This window comes from Eumetopias jubatus, unplaced genomic scaffold, assembly GCF_037043125.1.
Source record: "Eumetopias jubatus isolate StellerSeaLion01/CBP00866 unplaced genomic scaffold, mEumJub1_p1.0 scaffold_15, whole genome shotgun sequence".
Taxonomy (NCBI): domain Eukaryota; kingdom Metazoa; phylum Chordata; class Mammalia; order Carnivora; family Otariidae; genus Eumetopias; species Eumetopias jubatus.
In genome coordinates, this window is record NW_028274821.1 from 10,699,894 (window position 1) to 10,713,958 (window position 14,065).

General features: G+C 43.6%; 1 protein-coding gene across 2 annotated transcripts in view; it reads right to left on the reverse strand.

The window, feature by feature from the left end:
• DOCK8 (dedicator of cytokinesis 8) overlaps window positions 1-14,065 on the reverse strand; it is a 218,192-nt gene that overhangs the window by 20,479 nt on the left and 183,648 nt on the right. For both annotated transcript variants that reach the window (XM_028117339.2, XM_028117340.2), the window contains 8 exons: window positions 13,173-13,325; window positions 11,921-12,079; window positions 11,035-11,135; window positions 10,076-10,268; window positions 5,060-5,203; window positions 3,697-3,828; window positions 3,094-3,228; window positions 1,586-1,675 (listed from right to left, as the gene is read on the reverse strand). In XM_028117339.2, coding sequence (XP_027973140.2) covers window positions 1,586-1,675; window positions 3,094-3,228; window positions 3,697-3,828; window positions 5,060-5,203; window positions 10,076-10,268; window positions 11,035-11,135; window positions 11,921-12,079; window positions 13,173-13,325 — 1,107 coding nt within the window. The remainder of the gene's footprint in view (window positions 1-1,585; window positions 1,676-3,093; window positions 3,229-3,696; window positions 3,829-5,059; window positions 5,204-10,075; window positions 10,269-11,034; window positions 11,136-11,920; window positions 12,080-13,172; window positions 13,326-14,065) is intronic.

The following is a 14,065-nucleotide window of genomic DNA, read 5'->3' on the forward strand; positions in this document are numbered from 1 at the left end:
GAGCAAGTCTTTCGAAATCTGGAGAAAAACAAACTCTTGCATTTGGTCAATTCCTCCCTACTTGCATCATCTCCTTAACATCCCGGAGGACAGAACTGAGGGGAGAGTTTGGACTCTTCACTTTCCGGGCCTGCCAGATGGCAAACGCTCCTCTGGGCCCTAGCGTTTCATAAATACCGTGAACTTGCATTATTCCCAGCAGCTTAGACAGGCTCATGTACACATCTATGAGGTGGGCTGAGCAGGAGGACAGCACCCGCCCCCCGCCCCCGCCCCGCCGGTCCGTGATACGCTAAGGAATATATCTAGTCTTCGCATTTGCTAGCAGGCAGCTTCCAAAACCCATGGAATGTCCTGAGGGACAGGAGTGTCTCTGTTATTTTAATGAGGTGACCCAAGCTTGGTGGGTCCCAGGATGGGGGCTGGTCACCCAAAAGACCATGCATGAATTAGAGGGTTGGGAGTCGGGGCTGACTTTGGCCTCAACCAGGGCGGGGAGGCAGGGGCTGGAGACTTGAGTTCAGTAATGTGGCCCACAAGTTAATCAGGCGTGCCTGGACATTAAACTCTGGACACCAAGACTCTGTGGAGCTTCCTGACAGGTGACTACACAGACCTGCTGGGCAGGAGGGAGGCTGGGGGATATGCCCTGATTCCACAAGGAGAGGGCATGGAAGCGCTAGGGTCCTTCCCAGACCTTGCCTTCTGTGTACCCTTTATCATAAAACTGTCATTGTCATAAGGTACTTCCCTGAGGTCTGTGAGTCACTCTAGTGAATTCCTTAACCTGAGGGCCGCCGCGGGAACCCCCAAATTAGTAACCATTTGGTCAGACATGGGGGTGGCCTGAGGCTGGTGTCGGAAGAGAGGGCAGGGCTGTGGAGGCCTGAGCCCCTGCCACTGGCTCGGGGTGGAGAGTGTCCACACTGGATGCGGCACACCCAGCCAGGGATGGGACAGAATACACCCTCCTGTGACAAGGGAGGTCACTGAGGTCCAAGCCCTTCCCATCATTCCCCCAACGTCACGGGGGGCCCTGCTCCTGGCTGGAAGAAATTCCTGCAGCTTAAAGCAGGGAGCCACTAAGCACTGGCAGTGAGAAGTTTGCATCTTTTCAATATGTTTGAAGTTGAGTGTAAAACTTTGCACAGAAAGGCAATAAAGAATGGTGATCAGGAGGATGGGTTTGAGGAGGACAGACGCTGAGCTTGGGTCCTGGCTTGGACACCTGCGTGATCCTGGAAAGCTGCTTGACAATTTTGTACCTCAGTTTTCTCATCTGTGAAATAGGAATAACCACACCTACTTCAAAGGGCTCTTGGAGGATGAAAGGAGATGATGTACACAAAGGGCCTGATGCAGTGCCAGGCACACAGCTGGTGTTTAATAAGTGGTAGCTCTTATGGTTCCTGCCTTGGAATATGGTTTCTTTAAGATCTAACCATATAATAGTTGAACCCTTGACAAAAAAGTTTGGCTACACCAAAGTGACTTTGAGAGCCCAGACAGAGGACATTTTGTGTTTTGGGGGGTAGAACAAAGGGAATCGGAGCCTGAGGGTGACTTTTTGCAAACTTCCCCATACCTTGTTAGGATCCAACTTGGTTTTGTCCACAGGAGCAGAGTCTTTTATCACTTCTACAAATTCCTCACCGAAACACTGGCCATAAAATCCCTAGGCGAGAAGAACCAACAGATTACAAAGATTATTTTAATATATTAATGCAACTCTTTGTGTCTTAAAAGGAGAGTAAGTTTGCAACAAGCTTAAGGAAGAATTTGCTCATTATCGGAGGTCTTTCTCAGCTAATGAGGCAAGTTGGCATTTCTGGAGACAAAAATAAAAATGTAAGGAAGTGCAGCATTGCAAACTGATGGGTGCTTCCCTAAAATAAGTGTGCTTGACCTCTAACTCAACCAATGTCTTCATCTTTCCGGAAGCAGCTCCAGGGGAATAGCACAATTTACTTCTTGCCTTTTGTACCCTAGGAGCTTGGAGGTCACTAGGCTTCCCAGAATGTGACGAATCACATTTCACAAGAAGACAAAACACACACTTCTAGTCCCACGTTGGAGAAACATAATAGGGAACCAAGTGTCCTGGGGTCAATTGCTGGTTTTCCTTCTCGTGAGCTGAATGACTTTGGACAAGTTACTGAACCACTCTGTGCCATGGCTTCTCTGAGTCCGGTAGGAATTGAAGTCTCTTTTTTTCCAGGGATGGATAGCATAAGGAGCAATTTGGCAACTAAAGTGTTTTAAGTTTTACAGCTATGAAGAAGCATAAATTCGAAGCAACGGCAAGCAGGCATAAGGAATGAATCTTGAATTAAGTGTCAGCACTTTGGGGTCCCCAGGTACTCAGCCTGCGAGGGTTTTGTCTGGAGGACATCCCTTGACTTTCATCCTGAGGTCTTAGTGCTTGGCCCTTTCCATGTCTGCTTTTCTCACTTTTCTCCAGGCTGTTTTCCTATTTCCCCATCCTTTCCTCTAGGAACATGCTGCTCTTTTCTGTGACACTATGGATCAAGTGTAGACAGCAGGTTGGAGTTGGGGCTTCTAGCCTACGAGACGGGACACTGACTCTGATAATCCGCAGAGGATGACTCCTTGGACCAGCTCAGCAGGAAGAGCTCACCATGCCCCAGCTCAAGGCATGGCTACTGTGAGCATCTCTGTGTCAGAAGTGGGATGTATTGTCTAGTGATACCAAAAGGATGGCCGCAACACTTTGTAGGGATAACTCAGTAATTTGGCAGGATTCAAAGTCAAGGTGATAATCTTAAGGCTGAAAAACTATTACTAAAATTACAAGAGTGATAGGAAAGCACATGACAATGACTGACTTTTGGGTAGCCTTGAAAATAAATACTCACCCTATAAATTTACAAACTTAGACAAGCAAATACAAATCTTAGGAGAAAACTCTCCAAATCCTGCTTTGCCTTCTGATCTCACCTAATACCTTCATATTATAAATGCAATGTGGACAAATTTTTATACAGATCAATGATGAATCCATAACTCTTTTTCTGGCAATGACCCACTCTAACTTGCTTTTGTGAAGTATATGGAGTCCAGCGCTTTTCTTACCTCTAGTCTGTGAGAGATCTCAGGAAGCTTGGTAATAGCAGGCTCTTTGTAAACAAATTCCTGCTCATCTAAATCCCCAAATTTGGATCCATAGAACCCAACTCGGAAGTAGGTCCCAAACATTCTCTTGTGACCCTAGTGAGCAAAATAAGAAAACCTCTCTTTAGTTAGGTCATTTCTGAGGATCTATAGGCTTGTAAAGGGAAGGATTCTTTTGTTGTGTTACACAGCACTTTATTCCTATGGCTAATATAAACCGAAATCAAGCCTTTAAAAAAATGTAACGTTTATGGAAGAAACTTTGGAAATAATTTAAAAAAAAGAAATGCCACGAAAGATTTCTAGGATTTCTTTGAAGTGAACTTTAAAAGTCCTCACATTTCCTGGTTGTAAAGTCATTCAAGGTGCTTTCTTTCAGTCGGAACTGTCCGACCTCTGGCCCTCTGCCTTATTCCCAGCCTCTCTCCATTGGGTAGGCAAGAGCTACAGCAATGAAGTGCTCAAGACAAATCACTCGCTAGAGAGGAAGCAGGGCTAAGCATCTCTGGGACAGGGTTACATGCTGCCAGGTAACAGGACTTGCTGGCCAGACTCCCCAGATACCTTGCTGATGATGCTGTCAAAAGCCTTCTGTAGCTTGTCGTGGGTGGAGGTCAGCTTCCGGAAGTCTCTGTGTGCTTCCAGGATGGGAATGACCAGCTTGTAGACCTCATTAACCGTCTCATACAATCCTCCCTTAGAAAGAGAAGATAATCAACAAGAATTTAATCCAGTGGAAAGTTAAGAAGAGCATCCAGAGTTCATTATGTGCTGGAGAATGGATTAGTTATGGGCACCACAATATTTTACAGAGCAGGAGTGATGTCTCGGCTTCTCTGGAATGGCCGGAGCACGCAAACGGAACTAGATACACGCTAAATGGTCCTTTATGATGATGTTAAGTGGGCAAAAGGGTTTCCAAGGAATAAAAGCAGCAGATTGGCAGCAGGGACTAGTAACTATTTAGGAAGGCAGCTTCAGCATCATTAAATGTCATCTGGGGTCATGCTTAGCTAGATGTTCAATGCTTGCCTAAAAGGAACTGGCAGGATTCTAACTAGTTCACTTTCTTGAATTTTAGGAAAAATGGAAGTATACTGCACTTTCTCTGAATCCTGAAATGGAAAGCAGAAAAAAGAAAAGATAGTTAAAACAAAAAATACATAGAGGTCGTAGGGTAGGAAACTTGGAAATGAAAGGTAGAAAAGAAAGGAAACCATAAGGATGAACATAAAATTGGATCAGCTAAATATAGCGAAGTATTAGAGATTTACCTGGCTTAAAACTGGGGGGAGTACAATTATTAACATGAAAATGGGCAACAGACATTCTCTACTGCCCTGAATCTCACTGACTTAATCTACCTATTTTTGTTTATCTTATCAGAAGTGTGTAGACCCAGATAAGGCAAATGAGGGGAGTCTCAGTGGTTTGCCCTCACATAGTTCTCTCAGCTGGGCCTGGTTTGCGCCAATCCTGAGCACTACCCAGTTGTCAGAAAGGCAGCTGGTCCATCTCTTCCCTCCCTCCCTTCCCAGCGGCTCCACCCCAATTATTTTCTCCATGAGAGGGAAAATGAGGGAGTGAGAACATGCCTCATCATTTGTGGTATAACCCTGGGCAAGCCATTTCACCTCTCTGTGGCCTAATTTACCCCCTAGTAAATGGAAATGATACAGTATAACTGCTGCCCAGTCAAAAAGCCTGCCATGAAGACCCGAATACTGCAGTGATGAAAGGCTTTCTCAGCTCCCTCCAGACCTGACGCAATTTGCATACATCAAAGTCATATGGGGCCACCCTCTGCCCCCTCCCCCCACCCCGCACTGCCCAGCAGGAAGTGTGCCTGGCTCGGGGTAAGACTGGCATTCACAGTGCTGGGGGTTCGGCCCACCGCAGAGGCCCCGGGACCCCTGTGAGCACTGACCGTGCTGAAGAGTTCAGCTGCGTGCTCCAGGAGGCCCACCAGGCCACTCTCGGTGAAGTATCGGCCTGAGCACACACCATCCTCATCGGGTGACAAAGTGTCATCAGAGACTGCAGACTCCTCCAGCACGTTGGAAGAAATGTTCTGAAAGAGATCCCAGGATTAGCCCAGAGAACAGGGGAACCGGACTAACGAAAGGTACCAGAGGAACCCAAAGATGGGGCACTGAGGCAGCCCACGTTCAAAGATCCTCACAGAGCCTGTGATTATAGAATGTCTCAAATTCCACCCACAAGACGCCCTGGCTGCCATTTATTTTGAAAGGATACACTGAGCAACTGGTCTTCAAAACTTACAATTTTCTTTTCTTTTTGACCTTGAGGACATACATAAAGGGACACTTACCTCAGTGTAAGAACAATTGAGTTACTGTCGTGAAATGACCCTATGGGACATCCAGCAGGGGTCATGGTTTTTAAAAGGCAAAGACCGATTAACAGTTAACCAGACTCCCTTGTTTCAGCAGCCCAGTGAACCTTGGAGGTGTGCTGCTACTGACTTGATCTTCAGGTGAACAGCCATATTATACAATAATAGCCAATGAGAATGTCCTCTTGGTGGCCATGTTGATGGCAATGCAACCAGTACTGTTGTTGTCTCCCATTTTGTTCTTTTTTCCAAGCTTTTCCTTTACACAAACCATAGAGTTTAAAGTCTCCAGCAGAGGGGCACCTGGATGCCTCAGTCGTTAAGCGTCTGCCTTCAGCTCAGGTCATGATCCCAGGGTCCTGGGATTGAGCCCTGCATCGGGCTCCCTGCTCAGCGGGAAGCCTGCTTCTCCCTCTCCCACTCCCCCTGCTTGTGTTCCCTCTCTCACTGTGTCTCTCTCTGTCAAATAAATAAATAAAATCTTTAAAAAAAAAAAGTCTCCAGCAGAGAGTACAGTAACCAGGGCCCGGGCTAGAGTGAACCAAGTGAGAAACCGAGGGCAAAACCTTTAGAGAGGTATTCAATCTCAGGGTCCATCCAATCTCAGTAAGTGATGACTCTGAATTTGCTTGACCCTAGGTGAGCGCTTCCTTACATTCTGCCCCTTAGGTGCCTCTGGCCTCACCCCAGCTCTGGCCCTTGCAGTGACTCTCATACGTTTGACACGTTAAGAGTCTTTTTTTTTTTTCAACCTGTCTCAGAGTTGTGGAAGAAATGCATATAGAGCATAAAAGCAATGGGACATCTTCCCAGCTTAGAGATTGCAAACAGGTAGCACGCATGCCACTCTTTCCCATTCCTACACTTGTAACAGGCGTAACTAATCAATTAGAGCACCGTTTCCCTTGAAGTTTGAATATACAGTCGATCCTTGAACAACACGGGCTGGAATTGCACAGGTCCACTTGTATGCATTTTCAAAAATATACTGGACTCTGAAACTAAGAATATACTATATGCTAATTAATTGAATTTAAATAAAATCAAATTAAAAAATATATTGGAAGAATTTTTTGAGATTTGCAACAATTTGAAAAACTCACAAATCGTGTAGTTTAGAAATACCAAAGATATTAAGGAAAAGTTAGGTATTATTGTAAGAATACAATATATTATATACCTAACATATGAAACACATGTGAATCAACTGTTTATGTTACCACTGAGGTGTCTGCTCAACAGTAGGCTATTAGTAGTTAAGTTTTGGGGGAAGTTAAAGTTATCTGTGGGTTTTTGACTGGGTGGAGGGTTGTATCTCCATGTTGTTTAAGGGTCAACTGTATTCTCAAAATTCTTCTTAGCGTAGCACTCCAGTCAGCCACTACCAACTGACTAGAGTTGGCTTGGGAAGTAAAAACATCTGCCTCCTGGCTTGGCTAGCAAGATCAAGCGCATCAACCTTAGCAATCAAGGAAAAGAGCTGTCACAGTCCTCTTATCTTCACATCCAAGACTGTAATGTGTTTTGAGGAATATAGGAGGCGCTCAGACTCTCTTGTGGCCAGTCTTTTTTCCAAACCTGGCCTTTCTATTGTGATGTTTCCAAACTGGAAATAACAGAAGGTCCAAGGGATTCAGTTGAAAGGATCTAATAACTCAAGAAATGAGTACTCTGAGAATTGTATGTAATTTTCTACGGGTAGAGGAACAGCTCCAAAGTAATGAAGCTTTATTAGCTGTAACCAGAGGAAAAGGACTCTGGCTGACTTTCCTGGCTTCAGAATCAGGGAGGTAAAAGTCACAGCAGTATCTGAGAATGTATCCATATCTACATTTGTGCAAGAAACACTGCAGTCTGGGGCATAGCATTTCAACGATCTCAGTGCCTTGGAATTCAGTGGCCTCAAAGTTCTTTTCCTTGCACAGATATATTTATCTCCAGTTTATAAGTCTTTTCCAAAAATTCAATTTTATTGGAGCAGAACAAGGTTGAAAGCTAAAGCACACAGCATTTGAGAAATCAACTCTGGACATCTGTTGTTAAGGCTGTCCAGAAGTCCCTCATCCTTTTGTAGAGTAAGACCTCCGGGAAGCCATCCACAAGTCCAGGTGTGGACCTCCAGTCTGGCCCAGCCAATCAGAGCATTCCCATTTCTCTGGCCACTATGATTGGCTCAGGGCCGAGCACATGACCCTGTCACACCCAGTAAGATGCACTGAGACTTTCTCTGCAACTGCTAGAAATGAGCCATGGCTCTGGTCTCCTGAACTTGAACCCGGGAAGGTATAAACCTAAATACTTCTTGGTGAGCATGGGAAGCCCATGCAGGATGAAGTCAATGCAAGGGAAAGCAGAGACAGGAAGTGGTGACAACACTGAGGTCTGATGACACGGTTTGGGCCCCTCCTTCCAGTTCGGCAGGTGCAGCTCCTGGCTCATCTCCCTCACGGAAGCTGATAAATTCCATTTCTACCCTAGGTCAAGTATGCATTTCCCAAAAAGATTTGGTATGTCTCCTTTGAGGAAAAAGAATTGGCTCAAAAGCAACAACATAATTTGGCTTCTCTTCCGTAGCCAAGAACACCTACCTCACCGTGTTTTGTGTATCATGAAGACCTGATGCTCCACAATTCCTTCTGCCTCCCCCTTCACTGTCCTGGTCCTTCTGAGCTTCCCATGACCCCCAGGTTGGAAGGTTAGGTCAGATTATAAACACGGCATCTTGTACCTCTTTCTTACAGCATTTATCATGATTGTAATTGAATAAGGAATAGAATAGTTAGATGATGTCGCTCTCCCTGGCTAGAAGGTGAAGTTCACGAGGACACAATAAGTGCTCAATGAATATCACCTAGAAGAATAAATGAATGGATATAGGTATATGAAAAATAGAGCTCAATGCTCCCCTGTAGGGACAATGTGGAGTCTTTCTGTTGGTTCTAGAATAACTATTCTATCTCGCCTTGGCATGGCTTTTTATAAGCAAATCAAATGAATTCTAGGCGAAATTAGAATTCTCAAGCTTACCACACATGAGAGTCGATAATGAAATGCCATTAATACTTAAGTGATAAATATCAAATAGAATATAGTAACTGTGAAAAAGGCATAGAAGAATGATAAGAAATAGTTCAGTTAATGAAGCATGGAAAGAGGATAATATGATTCAACATTAAGTAAAAAACCCAAAGATTTTCTGGGAATTGAAAGAGTAGCACTTAAAATATTTATCCTTGATAATATCAAACGGCCAAAATAAATGTGATGAAAGCAGCAGATACATCTAAAATGACTTTTGTAACTTCCTTCACTTTTATGCAAATGAAAATCAGATGTGGTATTTTTAGGCTTTTTGGATAAGAATTTCATTTTTGGCCTTTATAACACACATTTCTGAATTGAGAAGAGAAGTGATTTGCTGAGGATGAAATGTTTGAATAAATATTATTGTTACTGAGAGCCGTAAAGAAGGAGGGCTTCATAATAAGAAAGAGACAGGTGCACAGGTGCACAGAGTTCTAGGGAATCAGAAGCTCCTGACCACCCCCCTAGCAATGGTTCCAGTGACTTCTTCCCAAAGCCTGGGGAAGCTACTCTGAATTGTCCTCTCCCTCTGGTTCACATAGCCATCACAAAATTGTGCTGAAGAACAAGACTGAAAAAAAAAGCCTTTTATAAAATCAGTCATATAGATTGAAACAAGGATAATACAAGCACTTACAAATGACTGTGAATCTGGCTTGAAAAGGGCTCTATTACTGGACTGTTTGTGGTTTCAAGAAGAGTCATTGCTGCAGATGATGTCTCTCTTACAAAAGGACTCATAAAGCTTTTATTTTCTCTAAAGACTGCATTAAACTATTCAGCAAAAGCTATCCAAGTGGCCACTGAGCATCCTAGCCTGAGTCAATTTTCAGACCTGCTAGACACTTTGCTAACTGTAGGCAATATTTAGCTTATCCTAAGAAAGTACTGCTTCAGGCCCCTTTCGCCTTTCCCAGGTCCATGTGGTTCCTCCTTGCTTTGGGACTGAGGTGTGCGACGCTACAGAGTTGGGGCATGCGATCAAAGGAATGGATCATGTGGGAAATCATTTCTCTAGTGTCTGGAAAATACTTTCTCGGTTGTCATGTCCTGTGCCAACTCCGAGTCTTTGAGAAAGAGTTTAAATGACCTTAGAAAAATTGCTCTCTCAGTTTCGTTATCTGTAAAGTAGGGGTCATAGTACATTGCCTATCTGCCTGCTTCACTGGTGGATGGGGAGGGTCAAATGAAATCATGGACCTGCGTGTTTGGGAATGCCTAGAGTGCCTATCAACTCTACATTTATTGTAAATAATTAAAAAAAACAAGATAGTAAAGCAATTAGAGGAGGCAAATATAATACACAAAAGGAGATTTCTTTCAACCTTGGCACTATTGACATTTGAGGCCAGATAATTCTTTGCGGTGGGAGCCGATCCCTGGTTGTAACAACCAGAAATGTCTCCAGAGATCGTCAAATGCCTTCTGGGCTGGCAGGCAAGACCGCCCCCCCCCCCCATTGAGAACCACCGCTCTCCAGGGAAAACTGCATTAGCTCCCCACCTGAAAGCTGACACTGCCCACGGGTAGGTAGCTGTGGTCCTCCAGCATGCTCAGGTACTCGGCCACTAAGGCCGCTGCGTGCACCAGGCACATGGCGGCCTCCGTGTAGCATTTCTTCTTGGTGTGTTTCTCAGCCATGTTCTGGAGCCAGGTCAGCCGCAGATCAGGAGAGGTCTGGTAACTCTTGGCAATTCTGAAGGCAGAATAAGAAAGTTTCAAGGACAGCTGGTAAATGACACTGTTCTACTGTGTATGGCCACTTTCCCCACCGCCCAAGAATAACTCCCACCTGCCCTTAGAGGTTTTTCCCCACCTGTTCAGAAAATGAGAGGAAAAAGCAAATATTTATCAGTCCGGTTGTTTTCCTATCACAGGTAGCGTGTGCTGGACCTCAACAAATAGCATTTACTTAAAGTTTTATGGGGGAGAAAAAGGCCCAATCAAATGAGGTCTATTGTAATGGATCTCTAGCAATTTTCTCCCTTTTCTTTCCTTTCTCTCAGAATAATAAGACAAAAGTACGACCCGTCTAAGACATCACATCAGAACCAATTTATTTCTCTAAGTGGTTTCTCCCGAACAAGGACCATAAAACAAAGTTTCAAACCATTAAGTAAAATATGATTTCTAAATAAAATGGTACATGTATATCTGAATATAACTGGAAAAAATATAGGAAATAATTCATATGATAATAGTTCTTTTCTCTCATTCTCTGGTAAGTAGAAGATACTGTTGTGAGAGATACCTCAGTTTAAATTAGGGGGATATTTCTAAAAAGGTGTACATGAATCAACTCACTCTGAATGATTAATTTCTACCAATTCCTATATATGCTTTTGGATGTCATCCAAAACAGTATACTTACATGGCCTAGAATAATGACACCAACAAGACCTCCACAGTGACAAACCCTAGACCCTCAACTGACACCCTTTGATTTTATCAGAAAAGCCTACCTGTACATGAGATCCATAAGCATCTCGGGATCTTCCTGAAATTCCCTCATCTTCACCGTGTCATATAAGATGCTGTTCAGATTGCAGAGAAGTTCCTCCACCTGCAAAAAAGTGTACACCTCTAAAAAATCCTGGCTTTGTCATCCACGGTAACCAGCTAGGGCTGCATTGGAAGGGCACGGGACAGCCATGGGTGGGCTTCTCTCTGGGAGCAGAACTCGCAGGTGGAGGGGAGCCTGGATGGACCCTCCGTGGCCTTCATCTTTGCAGGTCCATGTGCTTCAGAGGCTCAGATGTGGGTTGGCCCTTGGGCTCCATGAATTAGCCCCGAATCCTTATACTACCTTCCCTCTTTTTGTTTAACTTGAACTTAGTTTCAGTTATTTGCAACCTGGAAGAGGCCTCAACAGTACTCTGGAACAACCAGGCTTTTTATACCAAATAGGAGGCAGCTTAGGACTTCAGCTTATGTTATATATATATTATATATATATATATGATGTGTGCTATATATTATACACGTGTGCTATAGAGTGTGCTATATATTAAATACATGTATACATAATATTTATATATTTATCTTTATTTATAAAAGATATTTTATATTAATATTTTTAATATTTATATATATTTTGTGTATGTTATTTTATTTTTAATATAAATATGTTCTATTACTTATATTTTATATTAACATTTATTAATGTTTATGTATTTTATGTATGTTATTAATATTTATATATTTTATGTATAACATAGAACTGTTATATAATTCTATGTTATATGTATTACATGGATACACAGTATACACACACACGTATATATACACAAGTTTATACCTGGCTGATCCCGAACCTGTGCATGAGGTAAGGCACGCTCTTCAGCTTACCTGGGTGGGGAAAGGAGTGGCCTGCATGGCTGTGTCCTCTTCTGCATAGGCCAAGATCGTCCTCAAGGATCTTCTCAGGTACTCCTCGTTAAAGTCTGGTGCTTTGCCCACCAAAGATGCCAGAGACATGGTTACTTGCATCTTCACTCTTGCAAAGTTCTGTGTCAGGAAGAGGAAAAGATGGACCAAGTAAGAAACACTCAGCGAGCAGCTAATGGAAGGCAGTGGAGCCAGACACCAGGAGCTCCCCAAAGTTTTCTTTCACCCTGTCTCAACCATTTCCTTTCCTCTCAATGAAATGTGAGCTCTACTTTGCACAAGATTCATATCGTTGTTTAAATGGTTTAAATGGATATTGCTGTGACATAAATCTGTCAGTTCCCTTTAAATTTTCATTGAGGACTGGATGGCCTCCATGCTGTAAGGCTGGGAGGTTCCTACAAAGTTGGGTCTCAAAGACGGATCCTTTTGTACCAAGATTCCTCTTCTTGGGACTTGACTTCAACTGGAAAAGGGAACAGTATCCCCATGGCCATGCTTTCTGAGATTCGGGACCCTGGACACACAGTGACTCTCTGTTTCTCCTTCCCTTCTCGCCCTGTGGAAAAATATCGTTATCCTGGGGGCCCCCGAGAAAATGTCCTAAATATTTTCAATAGTTATGCCTAACATATGGTGAGGACCCTGTCTTTTTCCCATGGGCCAATTTATCTTTTAAGATCTCTTGGGCATGCTCGTTAACATGACCACAAATGTAAACAATCTAGATAAACTAAAATCTAGATAAATCTAAATAAACTAAAATCTAGATAAACTAAAGCAAAGGTTAACTCTTCTGCAATAAAGCATAAATCCAAAGGCTGCAAAGCTTTGATTAAAACTCAGATGATACTGATCATTCAAATTCTCCTCCACAGGTCAGTCTGGGACCATTCAATCAGAATTTGGAAACAAGACAAACGCTTCTGAATTCTTAACCCGCCTGCTGTATTTTTCCCCACAGAGGACAACTTTTAATCTACCTATATTCATTCACTTGTCCTTGAAACACACAGATGGAAACCATGGCATTCATCAGTCTCCATCTTCACGTCTGGTTGCAAACTCAAAAGCTGCCATCCATCTACAGCATCAATTGTCTCCTTCACACAGGACGGAAGGAAATGGCAGTCCTGCAAACTTTTCCTCAACCAATGCTTTGCACTGACTTTCTCTACTGATTCTGGGTCACCCCGCCGGTGCGAGCTCTTACACTGGTGGCTCCAAAGCTGAACCTCATGAGGAGGTAGAGGGTGGCACAGGCTTGGCTCCGGGTGCTGTCCACGCTGCTGCTGCAATGGTGTAAGACTCGCTGACACAGGTCCGCACACTGTTCCACCTCTTCCTCAAACAGCAAATCCCCGAACTAGGAGAGACACAGAGCCCATGAGGCATCCAGGGGCACTTTCGTATTTTTTTCTGGACTGGATGCCTATTGAAATGGGCAATGTCTGCTGGGACAAGTAGAGAGCCCAGAAGAGTTCATGCACTGCTCCATAAAGATAATGAGCTCCTTGAGTCAGAAGATGAATGGAAGCAACGGAGTCGACTTAAGAGCTAATTATGAAGAGCACAACTAAGATCAGGGCTGTGTGATTCACCGCATCATTAGCCAGGCTGCGTTCACTGGCAAAGTCACCTCTCTGCAGGAAGGATCCTGCATTTACTGAGCCCCCTGGAAATTACTGGTGACTAAGAAAGAGAAAATAATCCTGAGAGTGGAGAGCAGGAGAATTCTACTTTGTAAATGTAAGTGATCCCGGGGCTACTGGCTGGCTCAGTTGGAAAAGCATGCAACTCTTGATTTCTGGGTTGTGAGTTTGAGCCCCATGTTGAGTGTAGAGATTACTTAAATAAATAAATAAACTTAAAAAAATGTAAAAGATCCCGTTAAGAAGGTACCGACTGAGAGCTTTCCAATCCAGGGGGAGAAAGTAAACTGCATTAGACCACTTGACGTAAGGAAAATCTATATTCTTCAGGCGATGAGAAATTTACTTCTAAATCTTCTCTCATTTTATGACAAGACATTTTGCAAGACTTACTGATGGGCGTCATGTTTAGGACATTAAGCTCACCCAGATGCGGTATTGGAAAGGGTGAAAG